Consider the following 23,997-nt stretch of genomic DNA (forward strand, 5'->3'; position numbering starts at 1 on the left):
GGCTAATGGAAGATACCAGACGTTTTCTCTCATAATGTGGTTTCAATAGGGTGTAGCTTAGAACATTCACATTTCTAAGTTTTTCTCTTTTTTTTTTTCTTATTGGATATTTTACGTATTTACATTTCAAATGTTATCCCCTTTCCTGGTCTCTCCTCTCCCATATCCCCACTCTCTTCTTCTATAAGAATGCTCCCCCTCCTACCAACCCACTCCCACCTCACTGCCTTGGCATTCCCTTGCACTGGGGTATCGAGCCTTCACGGGACCAAGGGACCCTCCTCCCATTGATGCCCAACAATGCCATCCTCTGCTACATATGCAGCTGGAGCCATGGGTCCCTCTATGTGTACTCTTTGGTTGGTGTTTAGTCCTTAGAAGCTCTGGGGGGGATCTTGTTGGTTGATATTGTTGTTCTTCCTATGGGATTGCAAACCCCCTCAGCTCCTTCAATCCTTTCGCTAACTCCTCCATTGGGGATCCCATGCTTAGTCCAATGGTTGGCTGCAAGCATCCTCATCAGTATCAGTGAGGCTCTGGCAGAGCCTTTCAGGAGACATCCATATCAGACTCCTGACAGCAAGCACTTGGTATGAGCAATAGTGTCTGGGTTTAGCAACTGCATATGGCATGGATCCCCAGGTGGGGCAGTCTCTGGATGGCCTTTCCTTCAGTCTCTGCTCCACTCTTTGTCCCTGTATTTGCTTTAGACAGGATCAATTCTGGGTTAAAATTTTGAGAAGGATGGGTGGCTCCATCCCTGAACCAGGGACCTTCCCTAACCTCTGCATATGGTCTCTACATATTCTCTCTCCCCTTTGTTGGGTATTTCAGCTAATCTCATCCCTGTTGGGTCCCCAGAGCTTTCCTTGCTTCTGGCTACCCCAGTTCCCTATTACCCACTGCTACATACCTCTGGTCAAATTCCTGACTCTCTGTATATGATCCCAGTCTCCTCCCGTACCTGCCCCTGCCCCCATTTTTTTCCCCTTGTTCTCTCCTCCTCTCTTCCTACCAAGTCTCTCTCACTGTCTACCTCCCTTGACTATTTTGTTCCCCCTTCTAAGAAGGACTAAAACATCCACATTTTGGTCTTCCTTCTTCTTGAGCTTCATATGGTCTGTGAATTGTATCTTGGTTATTCTGAGCTTTTGAGTACATATCATTCAGGATGATATTTTCTAGTCCTATCCATTTGCCTAAGAATTTCATGAAGTCATTGTTTTTAATAGCTGAATAGTACTCCATTTTGTAAATGACCCACATTTTCTGTATCCATTCTTATGGCTATTATAAATAAGGCTGCTATGAATATAGTGGAGCATGTGTCCTTGTTATATGTTGGGGCATCTTTTGGGTATATGCCCAGAGGTGGTATAGCTGGGTCCTCAGGTAGTTCAATGTCCAATTTTCTGAGGAACCTCCAGACTGATTCCCACAGTGTTTGTACCAGATTGTAATCCCACCAACAATGGAGGAGTGTTCCTCTTTCTCCATATCCTCGCCAGCATCTGTTGTCACCTGAGTTTTTGATCTTAGCCATTCTGACTGGTGTGAGGTGGAATCTCAGGGTCATTTTGATTTGCATTTCCCTGATGACTAAGGATGTTGAATATTTCTTTAGGTGCTTTGAAGCCATGATATTCCTCAGTTGAGAATTCCCTGTTTAGCTCTGTACCCCATTTTTAATATCATGATTTGGTTCACTGGTGTCTAACTTTTTGAGTTCCTTGTATGTATTAGATATTAGCCCTCTATTGGAGTTAGTGTTGGTAAGGCTCTTTTCCCAATCTGTTGGTTGCTGTTTTGTCCTATTAAGTCTGTGAGTGTCCTTTGCCTTACAGAAGCTTTGCAATTTTATGAGGTCTCATTTGTTAATTATTGATCCTAGAGCATATGCCATGGTGTTCTGTTCAGGAAATTGTCCCCAGTGCCCATGTGTTTGAGACTCTCCCCTCCTTTTGCTTCTATCAGTTTGAGTGTATCTTGTTTTATGTGGAGGTCCTTGATCTACTTGTACTTGAGCTTTGTACAGGGTAATAAGAATGGATTGATTGGTTTTCATTCTTCTACATGCTGACCTCTACTCTAGTTAAACCAGCACCATTTGTTGAAAATTCTGTCTTTTTTTTCCATTGGATGGTTTTTAGCTCTCTTGTCAAAGATCAAGTGACCATATGGTGTGTGGGTTCATTTCTGGGTCTTCAATTCTATTCCATCAATCTACCTGCCTGTCTCTGTACCAATACCATACAGTTTCTATCATTGTTGCTCTGTAATACAGCTTAAGGTCAGGGATGGTGATTACCCTAGAAGTTCTTTTATTGTTGACAATAGTTTTTGTTATCCTGGGTTTTTTGATATTCCAAATGAATTTGCAAGTTGTTCTTTCTAACTCTATGAAGAATTGAGTTGGAATTTTGATGGGGATTGCAGTGAATCTGGAGATTGCTTTTGGCAAGATGGCCAGTTTTACTATTATTAATCCTGCCAATCCATGAGCATGGGAGATCTTTCCATCTTCTGAGATCTTTGATTTCTTTCTTCACAGTTCTTATCATACAAATTTTTCACTTGCTTGGTTAGAGTCACACCAAGGTATTTTATGTTATTTGTGACTATTGTAAAGGGTGTCGTTTCCCTAATTTCTTTCTCAGCCTGTTTATCCTTTGAGGTAGAGGAAGGCTACTGATTTGTTTGAGTTAATTTTATGTTCAGCCACTTTGCTGAAGTTGTTTATCAGCTGTAGGAGTTGTCTGATAGAATTTTTAGGGTCAGTTAAATATACTATCATATCATCTGCAAATTGTGATATTTTGACTTATTCCTTTCTAATTCGTATCCCTTTGACTTCTTTTTGTAGTCTAATTGCTCTGGCTATGACTTCAAGTACTATACTGAGTAGGTAGGGAGAGAGTGGGCAGCCTTGTCCCTGATTTTAGTGGGATTGCTTCAAGTTTGTCTCCATTTAGTTTCATGTTGGCTACTGATTTGCTGTCTATTGCTTTACTATGTTTAGGTATGGGCCTTGAATTTCTGATCTTTCTAAGACTTATAACATGAAGGGGTGTTGAATTTTGTCAAATGCTTTCTTGGCATTTGATGATATGTTCACATGTTTGTTTGTTTGTTTTCCCTTTCAAGTTTGTTTATATAGTGGATTACATTGATGGATTTACATATATTGAACTATCTCTACATCCCTGGGATAAAGCCTACTTGATCTTGGTGAATGATCATTTTGATGTGTTCTTGGATTTGGTTTGCGAAAATTTTATTGATTATTTTTGCATCGATATTCACAAGGGAAATTGGTCTGAAGTTCTCTTTCTTTGTATGGTCTTTGTGTGGTTTAAGTATAAGCATATTTGTGGCTTCATAGAATGAATTTGGTAGTGTTCCTTCTGTTTCTACTTTGTGGAATAGTTTGAGAAGTATTGGTATTATTTCTTCTTTAGAGAGCTGATAGAATTTTTCATTATATCCATCTGGTCCTGGGCTCTTTTGGTCGGGAGATTTTTAATGACTGCTTCTATTTCTTTAGGGGTTTTGGGACTGTTTACGTGGTTTATCTGATCCTAATTTAACTTTGGTACCTGGTATCTGTCTAGAAAATTGTCCATTTCCTCCAGATTTTCTAGTTTTGTTGAATATAGGCTTTTGTAGTAGGGTCTGATGATTTTTTGAATTTCCTCAGTTTCTGTTGTTATGTCTCCCTTTTCTGATTTTGTTAATTTGGATACTGTCTCTGTGCCCTCTGGTTAGTCTGGCTAAGGGCTTATTTATCTTGTTGATTTTTGTCAAAGAATCAACTCTTGGTTTTGTTATTTCTTTGTATAATTCTCTTTGTTTCTACTTGGTTGATTTCAGCCCTGAGTTTGGTTATTTCCTACTGTCTACTTCTCTTGGGTATATTTGCTTCTTTTTGTTCTAGAGCTTCCAGGTGTGATGTCATTATTTCAGTCTTCTTGTATCTGTTGTGGCCTGTTTTGTGACTGATAATATGATCAGTTTTGGAGAAAGTGTCATGAGATGCTGAGAAGGTATATACTTTTGTTTTAGGATGGAATCTTCTAAAGATTCTGTTAAATCCATTTGGTTCATAACTTATGTTAGTTTCACTGTGTTCCTGTTTAGTTTCTGTTTTCATGATCTGACAATTGATGAGGGTGGGTTGTTGAAGTCTCCCACTTGTATTGTGTGAGTTTAAATGGGTGCTTTGAACTTTAGTAAGGTTTCTTTTATGAATGTGGATGCCCTTCCATTTGGAGCATAGATGTTCAGAATTGAGAGTTCATCTTGGTAAATTTTTCTTATGATGAGTATGATGTATCCTTCATCTTTTTTGATAACTTTTAGTTGAAAGTCTGTTTTATTCGATATTAGAATGGCTACTCCAGCTTGTTTCTTTGGACCATTTGCTTGGAAAAAAATTTCCCAGTCTTTTACTCTGAGGTAGAGTCTGAGGTGTGTTTCCTGTATGCAGCAAAATACTGGGTCCTGTTTACATCCAGTCCATTAGTCTTTTTATGGGGGAGTCGAGTCCATTGATGTTAAGCGATATTAAGGAATAGTGATTACTGCTTCCTGTTTCTTTAGTTGTTAGAGGTAGAATTATGTTTGTGTATCTCCTTTTGGTTTTGTTGCAAGGAGATTACTTTCTTGCTTTTCCTAGGGTGTAGTTTCCCTCCTTGTGTTGGAGTTTCCCCTCTATTATCCTCTGTAGGGCTGGATTTGTGGGAAGATATTGTGTAAATTTGGTTTTGTCATGGAATACCTTGGTATCTCCCATCTATGGTAATTGAGAGTTTTGCTAGATGTAGTAGCCTGTGCTGAAATTTGTGTTCTCTTAGGGCGTATATGACATCTGCCCAGGTTCTTCTGGCTTTCACAGTCTCTGGTGAGAAGTCTGGGTGATTTTTATAGGTCTGCCTTTATATGTTACATGACCTTACTGCTTTTAATATTCTTTCTTTGTTTTGTGCACTTGGTGTTTTGACTGTTATGTGATGGGAGGAATTTCTTTTCTGGTCCAGTCTATTTGGAGTTCTTTAGGCTTCTCGTATGTTCATGAACTTCTTTTTCTTTAGGTTAGGGAAATTTTCTTCTATAATATTGTTGAATATATTTATTGGCCCTTTAAGTTGGGAGTCCTCACTCTCTTCTATACCTATTAATCCTTAGGTTTGATCTTTTCATTTTGTCCTGGGTTTCCTGGATGTTTTGGGTCAGGAGCTTTTTGCCTTTTACATTATCTTTGACTATTGTCTCAATGGTTTTTCTGGTATCTTCTGCTCCTGAGATTCTCTCTTCTGTCTCTTGTATTCTGTTGGTGATTCTTGCGTCTATGACTCCTGATCTCTTTCCTAGGTTTTCTATCTCCAGGGTTGTCTCCCTTTGTGATTTCTTTATTGTTTCTATTTCTATTTTTAGATCCTGGATGGTTTTGTTCAGTTCCTTCACCTGTTTGGTTGTGTTTTCCTATACTTCTTTAAAGGATTTTTGTGTTTTCTCTTTAAGGGATTCTACTTGTTTACCTTTGTTGTCCTGTATTTCTTTAAGGAGTTATTTATGTCCTTCTTAAAGTCCTCTATCCTCATTATGAGATGTGGTTTTAAATCCAAATCTTGCTTTTCCGGTTGCGTTTGGATATCCAGTATTTGCTGTGGTGGGAGACCTGGGCTCTGATGATGCCAAGTAGTCTTGGTTTCCGTTGCTTAGGTTGTTGCCATTGTCTCTCGCCACCTGCTTATCTCTGGTGTTAGTTGGTCTTGATGTCTCTGACTGTAGCTTGTCTCTCCTGTGGGCCTGTTACCTTAGGAGTGAGAGCACTCTTAGGAGACCAGGTCTCTCAGGGCAGGATTTGGGTATGGAAGGCTGTGAGACAGCCTTAGCTCCAGGGAGCACATCCGTTTTTAAGTTTTTAGATTTTTCAAAAAGTTTTATTTTGTTTTGACAGGGTCTTCCTATGTAACTTTTAAAATTCACAACATTTTTTGTCTTTTTCCCTGAGCATTGCTTATAGGCATGTGCCACTATGTCCAAGTAGCCAATAAGGGATAATTTTTGGTCAGGCTCATTTTGACTTTGATGTATCTTATAAAACTGTCTTTTCTATATTTGGCCAAAGGTTTGATTTAAATTTGGTAAGGTGCGAGTGAGTATACCACACAGTTACTTGTCCCCTGGAACTTACATTCTGACTTCCTGGGAAGTGTTAGTATCTCCCTGGGAACAGTCACATGAAATAATACTTCATTCATAGTTAAGGCAAGAAAATGTGTCTAAAAATAATGTCTCAGTCTGTGTGTGTGTGTGTATGTGTGTGTGTGTGTGTGTGTACAGATTTGTGTTTATTCCCATTTAAGGAGATTATGAATGAAATCAAATGCCTTTCTAAGTAACTTAACAGTTTAGAAGTTGACAAGTAGCTCGTTTGTATGAGTGGCAAAGCTACTTACCGTGTCCTTTGGAGACTGGTCAGGTACCCTTAACTAAACGCAGGCCTTCACTGCCTTTTCCCTGTTGGGACTCTGTGTTTGAATCTCTTTTTTCTGTAACTGCTAGAGACCTGGCTCCTTGCACTTCACACTTCCAGCTCAGGTCCAGGCATGTACTATCTTCATGTAAAGACTCATTTATGTGGTTTAGTATGGGTCCTCTCCATGCTTCTATCTCTTCTGCCGAATTGCCACGTAGAATAAATTTAATAAAGAGGTAGGATCTTCATCTCATCTTGTGAGCTCACTCGTATGGTTTGTTGGCAATATTCTTCTACATTAAATAAGCTGGTTGTGTTTCTCAATCCAAACAACATAAGCAAAACAGATCTGGAAAACCTGCTTTCCCTTACTACACATGTCTAATTCTTGTCTAATCACGTGTTCTTAAATGACTCATATATACAGCATAGTCTCCTCAGGTGCGACTTTAAGACCTTATTATGCAGCTCCTTCCTCTCTGCTTTTGCGGAGTTTTATGCTGCACTTCTCCAGAGACTTAAATTATTATACATGCTTTGGTGAAACATTTTTCAGGTTTTTCCTCCATAGTTAAGATAGTTTCAAATTGTTGTGTCTTCAAGTTTATTGATCTTTAAATCTGGCATTTCTGATGTGTAATTTTTTATGTTAAATATGTATTTATATCACTTAGCTGAAATTTTTGATTTGTTTTCTCATTATATAGTATACATCTTTACTTAATATAGGCACTTTTCTAATTTCATTTTTTTGTTTGTTTGTTTGCTTTTTAAAGACAGGGTCTCACTGTGTATCACTGGCTGTCCTGGAACTTATGTCCACCAGGCTGACCCTGAACTCACTTAGCCTCTGCCTCCCCAGGGCTAGGATTAAAGGCATGAACTACCAGACTTGGCAATTTCTTGAATGTGTGAATATTTTAACTCTTTTGAAGGCTTTGCTTGCTAAATCTGTATAATTTCTTGACTCTGTTATTGCTATTGCTATTTTTCTTCTGATAATTAATTATACTTTTTAAAAATGTGGAATCAATACTAGATGGGCTGGCATTTTTCTTTCTCTTCTGTGCGTCATTTGTTAGGTTTTCTCAAGGCTTCATGCTGGTAACTTTTCACTAGGTACCAGGCCCTGGACTTCACTTTGTCCTCCTGGGTGTTGTGTTTCTAGAATCTTCCTAGTTGTATTCTAACATATTGTTAATTTATTGGTATAGTTTAATACTTTTGAGGTTTATTTTTATTCTTAGGTAGGAAAACAACAACCCCTTAGAGCTAGTTTTACTGAAACAATAGCCTTACAATTATTTGACCTGAGAGTCTGTAAGTTGCCTTCTTCCTGGATGCTTCATGTGTATTTTCCTAGAACTGTTCTCTCGGTTACCCCAGGACAGAAGAGTGTTGCCAGAGTCGAGGGGTCAAAGCAAGAAAGGCAACTTTAGGGGTTGGGGATTTAGCTCAGTGGGTTCGGTCCCCAGCTCCGGAAAAAAAAAAAAGAAAGGCAACTTTATTCCTAGAGCTCACTAAGCAAAGCGATGGCCTTTGTTACAGCTTGCTTCTTGAAAGCTGGGGCACTGAGTGAGGATTTGTTGTACATGTGACTGATGAGCATTGTCAGACTAGTGAGTGGCTCCTTAGATCTCAGTGATCAAAGACTGGGGGCTGCCTTTCACAGCAGGTGCTTCAGATAATGCACGTTTCATTCTGATCACCTCCTCAGTAGCCACTTTTCAGTTTTGCATGTTTCCAGAACCAAGATCATTAATCCCTCGGGCTGTCCTTGTTAGTCATTGGTTTGCCCATAAGTAGTTTTGGACGCAGGCTAAAGAAGGTAGCCAGCAGCTACCCTGAGGTCCTCTTCTAGTTGATCATCAAACTTAATGATAATGAAAGAAAACATTTTATATGTTCATACCTAAATTATACTCACTTGAATATTGGAAGGTGAGAGTCAGGCAAGTTGAAATAGGAGCGCTGGGCCAGCAGTCCGCTCTCAGTCTTTGCCTTTGCTGCTTCTGTGTGGGGAGATTGCATAAGCGTGTGCTGATGGGACTCTGCAGACCTACTACACTCACTCCACACCATTCGTCCTCTGATAGAGGACTCTGCCTACCAACTTCCAACAAGCTTGGCCTGTGGGCTTTGCTTCTTCCAACCCGGGAGATTCTCAGTTTTCACGTGGGCTTCTTCTCCCTGTACTCCCGAGAGACTGTAAGTGGGACACTGTTGGATGTGGGCTTGCTTTCTTTTCTGTCTCTGAGGTGCTGCTTCCCCACATAGCCATTTTGGGGTCTGGAGAGATGGCTCAGCAGCACTGGATGCTATTCTACAGGACTGGTTCGATTCCCAACACCCACATAGCAATTCACTATTGCCTGTAATTCCAGTCCCGGAGACCCAGCACTTTCTTCTGGCTTCTGCAGGCACCAGACATGCATGTGGTGCACAGGCAAAACATTCATAAATACAAACAAATTATTTTAAAATAAAGTAGTTTATTTACAAAACATTTATATATATGATACATGTATATGTGCATGTATGCGCGTGTATACATATGTATATATACACACATATATATACATATATCATGTAATAATAATGTTTATACCAAGGTAACAGGTATATTATTTAAATTCTTTGATTTTTTTAGATAAAAATATCTGTAAACATTTGCAGACCATGTTGTACCAGGCATTAAGAGCCTGTTAAAGGCGCTTATATGTTAAGTGTGGGTTAGCGCCTTCAGGGCCTGAAGTATCCTGTATACATACATCACCTCTGCCTTATACCCCGTCTCTGCTTTTGTTACTAAAGTTTTACTTATTATCCTGCCTCCTCCTTATTACATTATTATCTGTGATGGGTTCTATGATCTAAAAGGTGGGAATTAGTTGTAAAACACTGCCTCCTAAATCCTAAAATAATTGTTTTTTCTTTTTTGTCCTGTTGTAGGAAAAGTTTGCCAGCCTCTGACATTGTATAAAATTAAATTAGTTAATATGAAGTGCCTAAACTTTCTTTAATTGGGTCTTAGACTTGAATCACAATTAGTTATGTGAAACGATCGAATTACTTTTCAAAGTCTTGAGTTTATATTAGGAGTTCTCAGTTTCATTTTCTCTCTTTGTCATGGGGTTATTTTGTCTCTTAGTTAACTTCAGGCTAGTGTTACTAAGACTGCTTTTTTTCTATAGAAGGGTTTGCTAGCATTTGAAAGTTGACTTTGAAGTGTTTCATACAAGGGTATCTGGGTTTATTGGTGATTCAGAACACATGTTACCACCAGGCTAAAGGCTGGCTCTTGCAACCATCCATGTAACTACAAATTGTGAAGGTCTGTAACTTTTACAGTAAATACACTTTTCTTCTTCAATGTGTTAACACAATGAGTATTGTACTTTAAGATTAAATATGGTTGAAAATTAATACCATTCCCCCACACACCCCCAACCCCGCAAACTGTAAAATTAAACACAGAAGCTTAGAAATGAGCATCCTGGGTCTAAACATGCTTGAGAATTACATGACCACTGCTTTTGTCTTCATGGTTGCCATTGAGCAAAACAAAGAGGTTTTCATAATGTTCCTTGTGTTTCAGTCTCTGCTCTGTGAAGAGTAGAGTTACAGTCATCTTAAACACGCCCTCACTCTTAAACGCTATAGCTGGCCACTGATTGTGCTCCAGAAGACGAGAGCCCTTCTGACTGAGGCCCCAGTAGCCACTGCTCCCCACCCCACCCAATCTGGTGCATGCCCCTGTTACATGCTGCACTGATCTTGAAGCCCCTGGCCACTGTCGTGTGCATTGCACACATGGCACTGGGCCCTTTCTGATGAGTGAACACCCTGAGCAAGTCATTCCCACACTGGTGCTTTATTCTGGACTTGTGTTGACTATTGACACTTACTAGTGTATACATATAATGTATGGTTTATATAAAAAATACTGTAGGCAATGACCTTCACAGTGGAAGATTACTAATTAGGAAGGAAGTGAGAGAGTCTCAGGAAAAACTTCAAGTCCCTGTGATTTGGGAACTTGCCACACATAGATCTCCCAGCCCCACCCCAGCCACATACAGCATATATACACCCTCTCCAAAGGTGATTATGGGACAATGAAATAAGTGAGTCACAGATTTTGAGAAATTTCCAAAACATAGAGCTAATAACTTTTCTATTTCTAAACAACTCTATGCTAAATTATAAAGGCAGCTCATTTTAAAAAAATCAGCAAAGGACTATAGACATTTCACTAAGGAATATTCTTGAATATCTGGTATGCACGTGTGGAAAATGGCCAGTACAATCCTGTCATCATATCAGTGCAAATTTGATACATCACTGTACAACCATTAAGATGATCCCAGCACTAGGGTGAACCTGGCGATGGCACTTGGTGCACTGCTAGTGAGAAGGAAAAATGAGGCAACCGTGTAAGAATGGACTTGTCTTGGCTTTAAACCTTCACTGCGGGGCAAAATAAATGAAAACAGATGCACAAAAACACAACACAGCGATGGAAATGTTGTAGAACACGACAGATGCACTTGTAAAAACTCAGGGTTCACTTAATTTTGCATTTATAAATTTCACTCTATAGAAACTTTCTACACTCAGAAAAGTAAGCACTGAATCATAGTTTTTAAATTAAATTTTCACATTGGCAAAGATTAATAACTGACTGTGTGTGTGTGTGTGTGTGTGTGTGTGTGTGTGTGTGTGTTTTCTAAGCTTATATGAAGCCATATATTTATAAATATATAATTGTAAACCATATATTTAGGATAGCAGGATAGCAGGAACCAGGTTTCTTGTTATTAGTCAGGAGAGAAGCACTTAGAGGACCAGAGTGTCTCTGTGGGATTGGGTTGAGATCAGAGGTATCATTTTGAGCTCATAGTTTTTCACAGAAGGATAGATACAGAAGTATATGTAGGTGAAAGTATTAGAAATTGTGCCGTTTGGTGTCACACACCAGCACTTGAGAGGCTGAGGCAGGATTGGGAGTTCAAGATCAATCTGAGCTCCATAGAAGACCTGATTAGGAAGAGGGAATTGTCAGACAACTCTCACATAGTCCAGGCTGGCCTCAAACTTGCTGTGTAGCCAAGGGGTAATTCTGGAACACCTTCCCAGATTCTGATTTCTAAACATTGTCCGATTTTTTAAAAGGGGGTGTCTCTAGAGAAGTCACTTACTCTATATCTGGGGCACACACAGTACCAGATCCACCTAAAGCATCTTATTCCCAGAAAGAGGAATTCAATCAGACATTCCAATTTATGATTCAATTTAGCTATATAAAGAAATTAGAAATTGTGCCAGGTTTGGCGGCACACACCAGCGCACAGAGGCTGAGACAAGATGGGGAGTTCAAGGCCATCTGAGCTCCATAGAAGACCTGATTAGGATGAGGGAAAGAGGAGGGAAGCAAACTTGTTATGCTTGTCTTCACAGTAAGAAAGAAGCAGGACAACCCCAAAATCTTTTTTTTTTTTTTTTTTTTAAGAGAAACCAAACCACAGCTGACATCTTTGATCCCAGCACTTGGGAGGCAGAAGCAGGCAGAACTATGAGTTCGAGGTCAGCCTGGTCTACGTAGTGAACTCCAGGACAGCTTGAGTTGCCTGGGGAAACCCTGTCTCAATAAAACCAAGCAACAATATACACAGAAAACAAACAAATAACAAAGTCACCAGGTAAATGTCCAAACTAGGAGACAGGTGGATGCTGAGAGCCACGTCTTTGCAGAAGAAGGCAGTAGAACCAAGAAGTGATGAGGAAATGAAGTCTAAAAAGTAGTTGGAATCTGAGCATGAACATCTGTATTAAAAATTGCTCAGGGGTTGGGGATTTAGCTCAGTGGTAGAGCACTTGCCTAGCAAGCGCAAGGCCCTGGGTTCGGTCCCCAGCTCCGAAAAAAAGAAAAAAGAAAAAAGAAAAAAAAATTGCTCGGGCCCGATTTTAGGAAACCCCTACCCTTTCATTGAAGGTGATGGGGAGGGTACCTTTGGATTTCTAGCAGGGAAGCTGGGAATGGGAAACTACCCAGAGTCAAATAATTACAGAAAGAGCAATCCAGTTGCAGACACAGCTAGTGTTCTTGTTTTATGGAAACGGGGAGTAAAGCTGAGAAGTTCTTATGAATTCCTAGCCTAGGCTACAGGTCTACTTACCAGCTGAAATCTAGTCATGGAACTATAGAACACATCCTCTCTCTCAACTCGTTCAACAGTTCTAGTGTAACTATAAGAACTATAAGGCAGCCGTGCACGTGCGAAATAGTTTCCAAGCATGACATACAAAACAAGGACATTACCTACATACACAAGTCTTAAAATGTTTCAAAAGCGCCCCCTTTGTTCCCTCAGCAGGAGTTAGGACTCAGTGGTAGAGCACTCCCAACCTGAGTTTAATTCCCAGAAGTACAATAAGCAAAAATCAAACTGCTCACCTTGCCTTTCTTTGGTTTATTTATTTTTTATTTATTTTTTATTTTTGGAGGAGGGTAGTCTCACTTCATTAACCAGATTTGAACTTGCAGCTATCCTCCTGCCTTAATCTCTCTATTGCTTGGATTACGAGTATGAATCAACAACCCAGTTTTCATTTCCCTGATCTTAGTTGATAGATTTCTGTTCAAAACAACAAAGGCAATGATTTATTTTAATTTAACACAGTTGAAGTGAATGGCAGCATTGTTATAAGCGATGGGAGACGGGAGAAGGGGGTTTAGAATAGTGTCACATAGGGAGGGTATCTGCACAGTGTAATGTCTGAAGGTGGATTAGACTAGTTGTAATGTATACTCTAACTTTAGGATAGCACCTCCTCCCCCAAAAAGGACAACTTCTCTTTAAAAACAATGAAAAACACAAACAGGAAATTTAGAGGTATTGGTCCCTGACCTGTTTGCATTGTATTTAGCAGGTTTAGATAGCATATTTCTGCCTAGAATATTATTCTGTGCATGTTTATAATTTCTTTTTGGTCTTCTCAGTGAGCACTCAGGTTTAGTAGAAGTCATTGGACTATCAGTCTTCTCAGTGTTTAGTAGAGTCTGTCAGTCCAGTGCTCTGCCTAGTTAGATGGAGTCAAGAAAACTTCTCTTAAATCCGTATACAGAAGTTGCAGGATATTAAATATGAGTTGAGAGTTTTAAAGAATGGGAGAATCTTTTGTTTTGTTTTGTTTTGACAGTAAACTCTTAAATACTAAAGCAAGTTAGTTTTTCTTGGGAAACTTTTTCTCATGTTCATAATTCCTGACCTTTAACTTTTTTGTTATCTAATGGTGATTGAATCCCTAGAAAGCGACAAAATATAAAGTGACCTAATGTTTACCAGTCCTACATTTAACATATCTCTAAAGAGAAATAAAAACCCATAAGTGGCTTTAGTGCCTAATGATTATTTATTTTCCCAATGCATTCATAATTTGTTTTAAATCCAGTAGTTGGATAAATGCATCTGTTCTAATGGCATGGTCCAAGTTAAGCCTTCTCATTAGGGGCTTCAAAGGGAAACAGTGGACAAATGTAAACCTAGTCTACCAGCGTTGTTAGGCTGTAGTCCCTATGCTGTGTGATCACCTCATCTGTTCAAGTCTGTGGTCTGTGATACATTCAGGGTCGGGCGACCAACACCGCATTCTAGAGTATCTATCGCTCAGAAATGCCCTCTGTTCCTAGGAGTAGTTTCTCCTCAGTTTTTACACCAATTTCCCAGGCATGAGGAACCATTAATCTTGTTTTCATCCTCAAAAAATTTGTCTATTCTGGGAGCTGGAGAGATGGCTCAGCGGTTAAGAGCACTGGCTGCTCTTCCAGAGGTCCTGAGTTCAATTCCCAGCAACCACATCATGGCTCCCAACCATCTGTAATGGGATCTGATGCCCTCCTCTTTCACATAGGTACACATGCACTCATATATATATAAAATAAGAAAGTCTAAAAGCACTGTTCTGGATATTTCATATGACTGTAATTATAGGATACATAGCTTTTTGTGTCTGGCCTTATTTAAGGGCCATCTATATACTCTTATATATCTACACTTCTTTTTTTTTAAAAATCAAAGAACAGCATTTCTTCGGATGAGTATTTTGCATTATATTAATCTTTTTGTTAGTTGGTGGACACATGAAGTCGTTTCTGCCTTTTGACCACTATAGTGCTGCTGTGAATGCTCTTATGCAGGCCTTTGCACTGATAGGCAGTGCATGAGGTTTTCAGCTTCTCTCTAACTTTTCTGACTTTCATGTTAACTCTCCTAGTGGGTAGAGAAGTAGTCTTCATTGTGCGTTTGACTTGCATTTTATTGATGGTTGCTGTGTTGAACATCTTTTCATGTGTTATCGTCCATTCGTGCATTCTTTCTGGTAAATGTTTATCTAGGTCCATTGCTCCTTATGCTACTCATGTCTTCATTCTTAGGGGAAAAGGCCAGGTTATTTATTTTCAAGGAGTCAGGATGTATCCTGGCTCACTGTTAAGAGGGCGCAGGGCTGCTTTGCACCACTCCCTGGAAACTTGTGATGAGGAGGTACGTGGTAGAGCCATGTGTTGGGAAAGCTACTTCCTGCAGGTTATGCAGGAAGCCAAGGGAAGAGGAGGAACAGATCCCATCGCGAGAATGAGTGTCTTCATTCAGTGGCCTACTTCCTTCCACTAGGCTCCACCTCCCAAGGACTGTCATAGGCCGAGGCCCTCACCTCAGATGTGTGTGAACCGCCACGTGGTGCTGGGAATTAGTCCGCAGGCTCAGTGAAAGAGGAGGTTGCTCTTTCCCCTCTAGCCCCTCAATATTCAGATATTCACAGAAACAAACTTAGTTAGATAAGTCTTGTTTTTTTATTACACAAGTTATGATGGATTTTTCTTTTTTTTTTTTTTCTCTCTCCTCTCTCCTCTCTCCTTCTTCCTCCGCCCCACCTCCCTCTCCTTGATCTTTCAAGGCAGTTTCTCCTGTGTACCCCTGGTTGTCCTGAAACTTGCTCTGTAGACCAGGCTGGCATCTAACTCATTAGAGATCCTCCTACCTCTACCTCCCCACTGCTGAGATTTAAGGTGTGAAAGCTCAGCTGAATTCAAATCATAACCTTAATATAATTAATTTTACTTTGAGATTCAGTTACTTATCTTTAGATTGAAAGACCACAGAAATTAATGTGTGTGATCATTCTGGCCAAAACATCTGAACAAAATGTTTGTTTCACAAGCTAGAATTTTACTTTTACCTAAGGTTGATGTAGTAATTATTTTAATGACATTTATTCCAAAGCTTACATTTTCTTAGAGATTAAACCTTATAACTGCTGTTGGCTGTTTAAATTTAAAAACAAAAAACAAGAACCAGGCTTTTCAAAAATGAAAATGATGTGTCACAGTGTAGGGCTCTTGGCAGTATGCAAATTGAGTTTTATAGTTACTAAAAGTCAAAGTAATTACTGATTTCTTTTGTATTGCAATTAAATTAAATGAGCTTTTAGGTATTGTTTCAAGAACTTTATGATATAGTGATTAAAGAATATTTGTAATATACCTTTCTGTTACAGTTGTTCAAAAGAAAGAGAACTTAAATCATTTCATTCTAATTTTCTTACAAAAAGAAGCTCCAAGGACATTATAAGTATTTTCATTGTCAGCATTTGGGAGGAATCATAAGAACATAAGATAAGAAGAAAACAGTTTTCTAGCAGGTTCAGTTGCAGGTCCTTTCCCAAGGCCTTCCAAGGTTTATTCTGGCTCACAGGAAGGTGTAATGGCCGGAGTGTGAGAGAGCTCATTGTTCCCAGCGGGAAGTAGGAGAGATGGATGGGTCTCAGTGTCTGTGTGTCTGTCGGGGTCCCCAGCCTGCGGAGTGGTGCTGTGCACATTCAGGGTGGGCGTCCTCAACTCAGTTAAAGTCCACCTCTGCACACGCCCAGAACTTTGTTCCTTAGGTTATTGTAGATGCTGTCAAGTTGGCCATCAAGAGTTAACTGTTAGGGCCACTGAGTGGAGTGGAGCGGACTGAGAGACAGAATACCTCAGCTGCTGCCGTGTTTCTGTATAGTTTTATAGCTCCATTGGGTGGTTTGTCTCTTCTTGTTTTTGACCTCCATGACTTTTATGTTAGTTTTTTTTAACTCTTCTCTTTTCTGTTCCTTTCTGTTTTCCATGAAGTTTTAAAGATGATTTTCTTTGTGGTAATTATACTGACTCATCTTAAAGTGGTATTATTTGGATTAGTGCCTGTGTAGTTTTATTGTATAATTTTGGTCAACTGTGGGTCCATTCTCTACTTTCTTTGTGCTGTTGCCAGCATACAAAGTACATCTTTCTACCTTAAACCCGTCAATATGACTTTATAATTATGACTTTATAATTATGACTTTATGTTCTTATCTCTTAAATGACAGAACAGATAGAGTCAAAAGTATAATTTTTTTTGTGGCTTTAGTTCTTTGAAATGTTAGTAATAACTGGCTTGAAGCTTTTGTCCAATAAGTTCTGTGGCTAGCATACATCAAATACAGTTTCTCTGAATTGCTTTTACTCCCTTCTATAAGGCCATATGATTCTGATTTGTTTGTAGCATTTTCTTTGAAAACTGGACATTTTCAAGTTGGCAACAGTTTTTTTTTTTTTTTTTTTTTTGCATGCATATATATATATTCGCTGTATTCAGACACACCAGAAGAGGTCAATCAGATCTCATTACAGATGGTTGTGAGCCACCATGTGGTTGCTGGCAATTGAACTCAGGACCTCTGGAAGAGCAGTCATTGCTCTTAATCTCTGGAGCCATCTCTCCAGCCCCAGTAGTAGTTTTTTAAGTCAGGTTTTCTACACCTTCAGTGTTTATATTTGTCGTTTTTATTTCTTTGGTAATTTTGCTGGCTGATTGCTATAGCCTCCATTCTTAGATCTCTCTGCACAGCTAGCAGTTAATGATTGGCTAGCTTTTTTTTTTTTAAAGGCTTTAAGCTAGGTTTTTTTTCTCCAAGCTTTTAAAAAATGTTTTACTTGTTTGAGAATTCCATGCAATTATATTTCAGTTAAATTATTTCCCCTTCCCCTGTGCCTCTTGGATTACCCCCTCTTCCCTACATACAAACCTAACCTTGTGCTCCCTCTTCCTCTCAAAATATCTACAACAAAACCCACAGAATGCATGAGTTAGGCCTGTATTGACTACTCCAGAGGACGAGGCCTGCCTTGGACTGTGGTTGACATACCCAGTGTCATCGCATTGAAGAAAACTGAGCGTCCTCCCCCAGCCAGCCGCTATCAATTGGGAACAGCTTTCTGGCTAGGAGTGCAACTGTTTGCTTACCTTCTGTCCACCTAGCTTTGTCCCAGCTTTTATGAAAAAGTAAGAAAAAATTAAAATTTGTTGAAATACTAGGTTTTCTTTTAATTTAAGAAATACTAAGATTCTAATCTCAAGTATGCAAAGTGATGGATATTAGTTAGCCTTATTTAATCATTGTACAATATATACATATCAAAACATACATTATAAAATTATTCTGTTTTTATTATAAACTATTACCTAATAAAATTCTGGAGACAAGGAAATAAATGTTTCCTTAGATCCACATGTCACCTAGAAATAGCTAATACCCTAAATCTCTAAGCAGTCAAAACCATTTATTAGATTAAAATCCTTTAATTTTCATTAATTTTGTAAAAAGATTCTTAAAAGAATGCTCTCTGCGTCACATCTCTTGGTGTGGTGTAGCAGATAGGTCTCCGGACTGAAGGCAAGGTCTTCACTGGACTGCAACTCTTTGTGGTACCCATTGTCCAACTGTACACGTCTTAGACAGCTTTCTCCCAGCTGCGCCCTGTCCTGACTGATGAAGTAGAATAGTTTATCTCTAATGAGATGTTGCAGCTATGCCGTCCGTGCACTTACATGGGGTAGTGCTGTCAGAAGGCAATAGATATGGTCCAACCTTGTAAGAGAAAACAGTGCCATTGTGGAATTACAGAGTTTATAGTGATGCCCATTCCATATCAGGGCGGTTAGTCATGGCAGGAGTTCATACGCAGTTGTTCTTGCTGGGAAATGGTACGTGTGAGGCACCAAGCCATCCCCATCGGCCAGAGACTGGTAGGTTTGGGTTGATGCAGTCAGCATGAATTCAGCAAAAGGGAATTCTCACCACACTCACGTCCCTACTCCCTCCCTCTATCAGCCTTTGTTTTCATGGATCACTTTGTCTTCAGATTCATTCAGGCTTTTACTTCATGCTGTCCCCTGATCAACTACTTTATTGAGCATGCTTTCATTTTGTAAGTATTTAGTAAACACATTGCATGTATTTTGTACACGAGCCCTGAAATTACTGTGTTCTTCAAACAAAAATTCCTTCTGGGTTCCAAAGAATTTGTCATCAATTGAGTTAAGGAAACACAATTTTAATACAAATCAAGAACTGAGAAGTTTAAGATTAAGGAAGCCAGCATTCACATTTTAGAAATTGAGCATTTAATTAATGCTGAATAAAAAGATGGTTGGTTTCAGATTATCAATGTGCCCTCAGGTCCAGCCTCAGTTACTAAACACCATGTGCCTTAGACCAGAAGGTCTCAGCCTTTTGAGACCTGCACATCAGACATTCGCACTATAATTCACAATAGCAGCAAAATTGCAGTTGTCAGTCAGAATGAAATAATTTTAGGTTGGGGTCCCCACAACATGAGGAGCTGCATAGTTGGCAAAGCTGTTTGTACGTTTTAGAAAGAAGCAGATGTAAAACGTGCAGCCTATCCTCTGTATAGGTCCTGCCTTCCCCTAAGTCATACATACATCCCACATTTGTAATTCCAAAGCTTATGAATAGAAGAGTAGTTTTCCTGACTCCAACTAAGCAGAAAATGGAAAAAAGTGTTGTAGTATGGAGTTGTTTGTAAAGATACCGTATTATTGGGAATCAAATTTGTAATCATTTCTTGTTTCTTTAAGCATTTTAACCAAAATTCCATTAACATACCTTGATCATAAAAATGTTTTCTTAAGTTCTTACAGTTGCCTGTGGGGTCTTAGTAGTGATTCTTTAAATCAGTGGTCTCGAATTTATTTGCCAACTTCAAGGAAACATTTCTGTCTCTCTGAATTTTTCAATCTCTGGTTTAGCATATTTGCTGTTAATTCAGTTGTGGCTTCTATCTACCAGGGTAGTGTTTAACACTCGCAGGTATGAGGGATTTAGAAATCATGTAAGCAGGTCATCTGCAGATGATATCTTTTCTTAAGACACTTATCATTAATACTAGAATTTTCTTTATTTGAAGAATTTTAAACTATAACCTTAGCAAATAATTATATTTAGATCTCAATTTATTACACAATTTGCTTTTAATTTAAAATGGTTTTTCATTCCTTTGAAATAAAGTTGCATAACTGCTGGTCTAAATAGAAACAATTTCCCGTGCAGTGGCAATGCAGTTTCTAAGTGTTCAAAACTGGGACGGCTGGTAGTTGGGGTTAGAGTATTGCTGCCCGCAGGACTCGCCCCACACACATGCACTCCTAGGTAGCAAGCTTGCTTCCAGACTAAAGTAATAATCAGAATATTGTGGCCTAGGAGTTCTAGATCTTATTTATTATAAAACTGACCTTTCTAGTTTTGCTAGATGTAATCACTTTTAGATATGCCATTTCTATTTGTAACAATGCCTTAAAAATAGATGGGTGGACGTGGTGCGCACCTTTAATCCCAGCACTCAGCAGGCAGAGACAAGTAGGGTCTCTGCGACTCCAGGACATTCAGAGCCACATTAAGATACCCTGTCTCCAGGGTGGGGTCTATGTCGGGGAGACCAGTGTTTTTATGATAAAATGTCCACACTATTTTCTGTATGTTTTATATAAATCTAAGCCAGACATGGGAAATAGTGATCAATAAAATAGCCACTCTACTAAAAGAAAAGGCCAATGGTCAGAGCGAGGGATCCATAGGTAACAGGTAGAAAGAAACTTGAACAGTTTTCTACAGAAACAGTGCAAGGTAGTGAAGAGCAACATGAGCACAGATGTGTTCCTCCGTCACTGCTGTTCTCCCTGTTGGAATCGGACAAATGGTGTGTACTTGGGGTGTGTGTGTGGGGTGGGTGTGGGTGTGGGTGTGGGTGTGTGTGGGGGTGTGTGGGGTGTGTGTGGGGGGTGTGTGGGGTGTATGTGTCTGTGGGTGTGCATGTGTGGGGTGTGTGTGTATGTGTGGGGTGTGTGTGGGGGTTGTGTGTGTGGGGTGTGTGTGGTGTGTGTGTGTGTGTGTGTGTGTGTGTGGGGGTGTGGGGGTGTGTGTGGGTGTGTGTGGGGGGTGTGTGTGGGGTGTGTGGGGGGGGTGTGTGTGTGGGGGGTGTGTGGGTGTGGTGTGTGGGTGGTGGGGGTGGGGGGTGTGTGTGTGTGGGGTGTGTGTGTGTGGGGGGGTGTGTGTGTGGTGTGTGTGTGTGGTGGGGTGTGTGGGGTGTGTGTGGTGTGTGTGTGTGTGTGGTGTGTGTGTGGGGTGTGTGTGGGTGTGTGTGGGGTGTGGGGTGTGTGTGTGTGTGTGTGGTGTGTGTGTGGGTGTGTGTGTGGTGTGTGTGTGTGTGTGTGGTGTGTGTGTGTGTGTGTGTGTGTGTTGTGTGTATGTGTGTGGTGTGTGTGTGTGTGTGTGTGTGTGTGTGTGTGTGTGTGTGTGTGTGTGTGGGGTGTGTGTGTGTGGGGTGTGTGTGTGGGGTGGGGTGTGTGTGGGGGGTGTGTGGGGTGTGTGTGTGGGGGGTGTGTGTGTGTGTGTGTGTGTGTGTGTGTGTGGGGGGGGGTGTGTGTGTGTGTGTGTGTGGGGTGTGTGTGTGTGTGGGGTGTGTGGGTGTGTGGGGTGGGGGGTGTGGGGGGACTAAGGGTAGTGCTCTGCAGACCCTGCCAGGCTCAGGGAAGTAATAACGCCTCTGCTTTACATCTCTGTCTTTGTGAGTTTGGGGTTTATGGCTTTTTTTCTTGCTTTTCCTGTTTTGAGTCTTACTGGTATTTCTTTCCTTTCACAAAAGACTTAGTTTTTCTTGATGTGTGTACATGAGAGCCCGTATGGATTTATGTGCACCGTATGTGTGCAGGAGCCCATGGAGGCCGGAAGAGGGTGGCTCCTGGGAACTGAGCCCAGCCTTTCAAGAGCAGTGAGTGCTGAACCCTCTCTCCAGCCCTCATTCCTTCCTGTGTCGCGGCTGTTCCGGGTCGTGTGCTGATGGTCAGTCCCCTTTCCGCATCTGAAAAATGTGCGGTCTTGTTTTGTTTTGTTTTTATGCATTTGGATCCCCCACCCCATCACATTGTTCCTCCTTATAATAAATACCATTCCATCAAATAGGAATTTTAACTATGCAGAAATCCATTTCTGTCACGTTCAACTGATCTATACCTTAGCTTTTTCCTTCCTAATAGCAAAATTCTATCTTTACTTCCTTTCCTGTCCCCGCTACCAACATTTCACACCCAAGAACTCCTTTTCGCTGTCTTTTTCTTCTAGAGCTGTCTCTGCTTTAGAGAAACTTCTCAGTTGCAAACATGAATGCAAAGAAGTATTGTTGACTTTGGTAGGTGTTGAGTTTTGTAAGCTTTGTTAACACTGATTCAGTGAGGCACATGAATCCAGTCAGACTGTAACAGTCAAGCAGCTACACATCCTTACGTGTGTCACAGACTTGAGTAATACAGGACGGTGCTTACGACTACAGCATGCCTACAGATGTCTCATTGTTAAATATGCTTAGCACAGTGGCTGTGAGCTGGTTTTCTTCTGCCCTACATGAGTTGTATCGCCATTAGAACGTTTAAATGACTTGCACTCTGAATGTTTATGGCTGCGTGTGTCTCGAGACTAAACTGTGCACTGTGTTACGTTTTAGGTCAGAAGACGTGTCTTCATCTACATGGCGTCTTTCCTTACCTCTATGTGCCATATGATGGCTATGGACAGCAGCCAGAACGCTATCTCTCTCAGATGGCACTCAGTATCGACAGAGCACTTAATGTGGCTTTAGGCAATCCATCTTCCACTGCTCAGCATGTGTTCAAAGTGTCATTAGTATCAGGAATGTAAGTATGAGACTGTCTTTTACACCTCCCTTCTCTCTATGCCTTTTGTTATTTTAATTAGAGGAAAACACTCGTGAAATATATTTTGTTCATATTAGTTTTACTTTCATAATAATGGAGCTATGGTGAATTTATTCTTCAAGCTTTACAAAGTAAATTTTTACTGGAATGAAAAATAAATGGCTACCAGTTTATATTTTAACCCTTTGCATTTTTCTGCTTCCTAGAATTGTAGAAATTCATGTAATTCATTCTTACTTTATGGGACCTCTTGTATGTACTGTTGTGGGCCCTTCGTATATTGCTCTGCTTCTTGTCACTGTACCAAAACACCTGAGACAATGAATTTATAAAGAGTAAGTCCTTGACTTGAGTGACATTTTATTAGATTCTGTTTATATTGTGACCCACTGGTGCATTGCTTTGGGCCTGTGTTAAGAGTGCATCATTACAGGAACACACAGCTGGGTAAATTACTTGTCATAGGCCAGGAAACACAGGAAAGGAAGAGGAAGAGGCCTGTTCCGTAAATCCTTTAGAGAGCATGCTCCTAATGACTTAACTCCCCCACCCCATACATTTAAAAGGTATCTTCTCAGTAGTGCCTTCAACTCGTGGGTCTTTGGAGGGTGTTGAAGATCTAACCTGTTTACCTGCATATCGCTAAACAAGACAGTTCTGTAGAGGTTATAGTCTAGTAATAGGCAAAGGGCAGTGAGCAGCACACATTACATGAGATAGAGTTGTTTATCTGTTACATGGTAATCGGTGCAGAAGAAAGAAGACAGAGAACACTAAGAATAATAGAAGAACCTGTACAGTTGTAGACAGGGTGCTCAGGAAGGGTCTCATTGACGAGATAAGTGACATTAACTACCAAAGATGTAAAAGAGTACAGTGGAGTGAGGGAGTAAGCCAGAGTCCGGGTGGCCAGAGTAGGAGAGGGAAAGAATGACAGGAGAGAGGAGGAGGGTGTGTGTGAGGAGAGAGGGGAGGAAGGTGTGTGTGAGGAGAGAGAGGAGGAGGGTGTGTGTGAGGAGAGAGAGGAGGAGGGTGTGGAGAGGAGAGAGAGAGGAAGGGTGTGTGGAGGAGAGAGGGAGGAAGGGGGGAGGAGAGAGAAGAGGGGGGTGTGTGTGAGGAGAGAGGGAGGAGGGTGGGGAGGAGAGAGGAGGGAGGGTGTGTGGGGAGAGAGAGGAGGAAGGTGTGTGGAGGAGAGAGAGGGAGGAAGGTGTGTGTGAGGGAGAGAGAGGGGGAAGGTGTGGGGGAGAGAGAGGAGGAGGGTGTGTGTGAGGAGAGAGAGGAGGAAGGTGTGTGTGAGGAGAGAGAGGAGGAGGGTGTGTGTGAGGAGAGAGAGGAGGAGGGTGTGTGTGAGGAGAGAGAGGAGGAGGGTGTGTGTGAGGAGAGAGGGGGGAGGAGGGTGTGTGTGAGGAGAGAGAGGAGGAGGGTGTG

The 23,997-nt window shown here is 40.6% G+C and overlaps 1 protein-coding gene across 1 annotated transcript in view; it reads left to right on the forward strand.

The window, feature by feature from the left end:
* The window catches only part of Rev3l (REV3 like, DNA directed polymerase zeta catalytic subunit), a 155,547-nt gene that overhangs the window by 27,696 nt on the left and 103,854 nt on the right, over positions 1 to 23,997 (forward strand). The window contains exon 2 of the mRNA XM_032888520.1: positions 22,359 to 22,548. Within this exon, the coding sequence (XP_032744411.1) occupies positions 22,359 to 22,548 (190 nt within the window). The remainder of the gene's footprint in view (positions 1 to 22,358; positions 22,549 to 23,997) is intronic.

This window comes from Rattus rattus, chromosome 18, assembly GCF_011064425.1.
Source record: "Rattus rattus isolate New Zealand chromosome 18, Rrattus_CSIRO_v1, whole genome shotgun sequence".
NCBI classification, from domain to species: Eukaryota; Metazoa; Chordata; class Mammalia; order Rodentia; family Muridae; genus Rattus; species Rattus rattus.